General features: G+C 50.9%; 1 protein-coding gene across 1 annotated transcript in view; it reads left to right on the top strand.

Moving 5' to 3' along the window:
• The window catches only part of Slc25a19 (solute carrier family 25 member 19), a 14420-nt gene that overhangs the window by 6655 nt on the left and 6063 nt on the right, over nucleotides 1-1702 (top strand). Inside the window, exon 4 of the mRNA XM_005350734.3 lies at nucleotides 549-719. Coding sequence (XP_005350791.1) covers nucleotides 549-719 — 171 coding nt within the window. The remainder of the gene's footprint in view (nucleotides 1-548; nucleotides 720-1702) is intronic.

The following is a 1702-nucleotide window of genomic DNA, read 5'->3' as shown; positions in this document are numbered from 1 at the left end:
AAAAAAAAAAAAGATTTCTTATGTATACAGTGTTCTGCATGTCTGCCTGTAGGCCAGAAGAGGGCACCAGATCTCATTACAGATGGTTGTGAGCCACTATGTGGTTGCTGGGAATTGAACTCAGGACCTCTAGAAAAACAGCCAGTGCTCTTAACCACTGAATCATCCCTCCAGCCCCTCCCCCCCTTTTTCTTAGATGATGTAGGAGATAGAACCCAGGGCCTTGTGCTAGGCAAGTGATCCCCAAGTGACCTGCTTAGCCTGCTCCTTACCTTTCTTCTTTTTGGAGATTTTTAAATTATGTGTGTACATCTGTGCTGGTGCTTCCGGAGACATCAGATCCCCGGAGCTGAAGTTACAGGTAGTGAGAGTTGCAGGATGCAGGAACTGGGATCAGAATTCTGCAAGAGTCGTACACATCTGCTCTGAAGTACTGAGCCTTCTTCCCAGCCCCCTTTCTTAACTCTTTGGGTACCGAGTGCCGTGTGTCTTGTCCTAGGGACTGTCTCCTCAGCTTGTCGTCAGTGACTTTCCACTTGCTTTTGTAGTTCCTATCATTTGAGGAGCTGACCGAACTGCTCTACAGAATCAACCTGTATGAAACGCACGAATTCTCTGCACACTTCATATGCGGTGGCCTGTCTGCCGGCGTAGCCACCCTCGCCGTACACCCTGTGGATGTCCTGCGCACCCGCCTCGCAGCTCAGGGGGAGCCCAAGGTGAGCAGTCGGGGCCAGACAAGTGGAGTCTGGAGGAGGTGGCAGCACAGGAGTTGGGGCTCCGGACCCTTCAGGAAGCAAAGCTGGGGCACCTCTCCTTACCAGCACAACAGCCAGTTTGTAAGGAAGCAAAGCTGGGGCACCTCTCCTTACCAGCACAACAGCCAGTTTGTAAGGCTTGTCAGTAATCTGTACTCCGCAAGGCCTTTTGTGTCCATGTTTCCCAGTACCTCAGAGATTTCCTGGGGAGACTGAGCCCACGGGGGCAAAACAGAACAAATAGGAATCCAGCAGTAGGCTGAATGGAGGCAGGCATCTGGGGACTTGGGACTCAGAAACTTTTGGCCATAACATCCTGAGGGTTTCCTCAAGGGATGTGCTGAAGGAGCTGGCCTAGCTGAGTCAGTCTCAAGGAAGGACTCAGAGCAGTGGACCATTCCTATGTCTTAGTGACGTTTCTTCCTGCAGTGGTAAAAGCCATTGAAGGGAGAACGGGCTTACCTTGGCTCACAGTCCTAGGGTGCTGTTTGTCGTGGTGGAGAACCCTGTGGGCAGGGGCTTGAGGCGGCTGGTCACATGGCATCTGTCGTCAGAAGTAGAGAGTGATGGCTTGTGCCCAGGTGACTTTCTCCTTTCTAACGGTCCAGACCCCAGCCCGTGGATGGTGCCAGCTGCGTTTAGTGTGGGTCTTTCCACTTCAGCTCACCTGGTGAATGTGTCACACGTACACCCAGGTGTGTGTCCTAGGTGATCCAGATCCGTCAAATTGGTGACCAGTATTAGCCTCGCATCCTGAATCAGACCTCCTGATCAAGTCTGCTTCCTGGATGTACTTAAGGGTAACATTTGGAGCAGGAGAGACCACTCAGAGGTTAAGAGAGTTTGCAAAGGACCCAGGTTTGGTTCCCAGCACCCACATCTTTTTTTTTTTTTTGGTTTTTCTTTATAGACTTTCTTATAAAGCACAGTCTGTATTTTATTCT

This window comes from Microtus ochrogaster, chromosome 7, assembly GCF_000317375.1.
Source record: "Microtus ochrogaster isolate Prairie Vole_2 chromosome 7, MicOch1.0, whole genome shotgun sequence".
NCBI classification, from domain to species: Eukaryota; Metazoa; Chordata; class Mammalia; order Rodentia; family Cricetidae; genus Microtus; species Microtus ochrogaster.
This window is presented reverse-complemented; position numbering and strand designations above follow the sequence as displayed.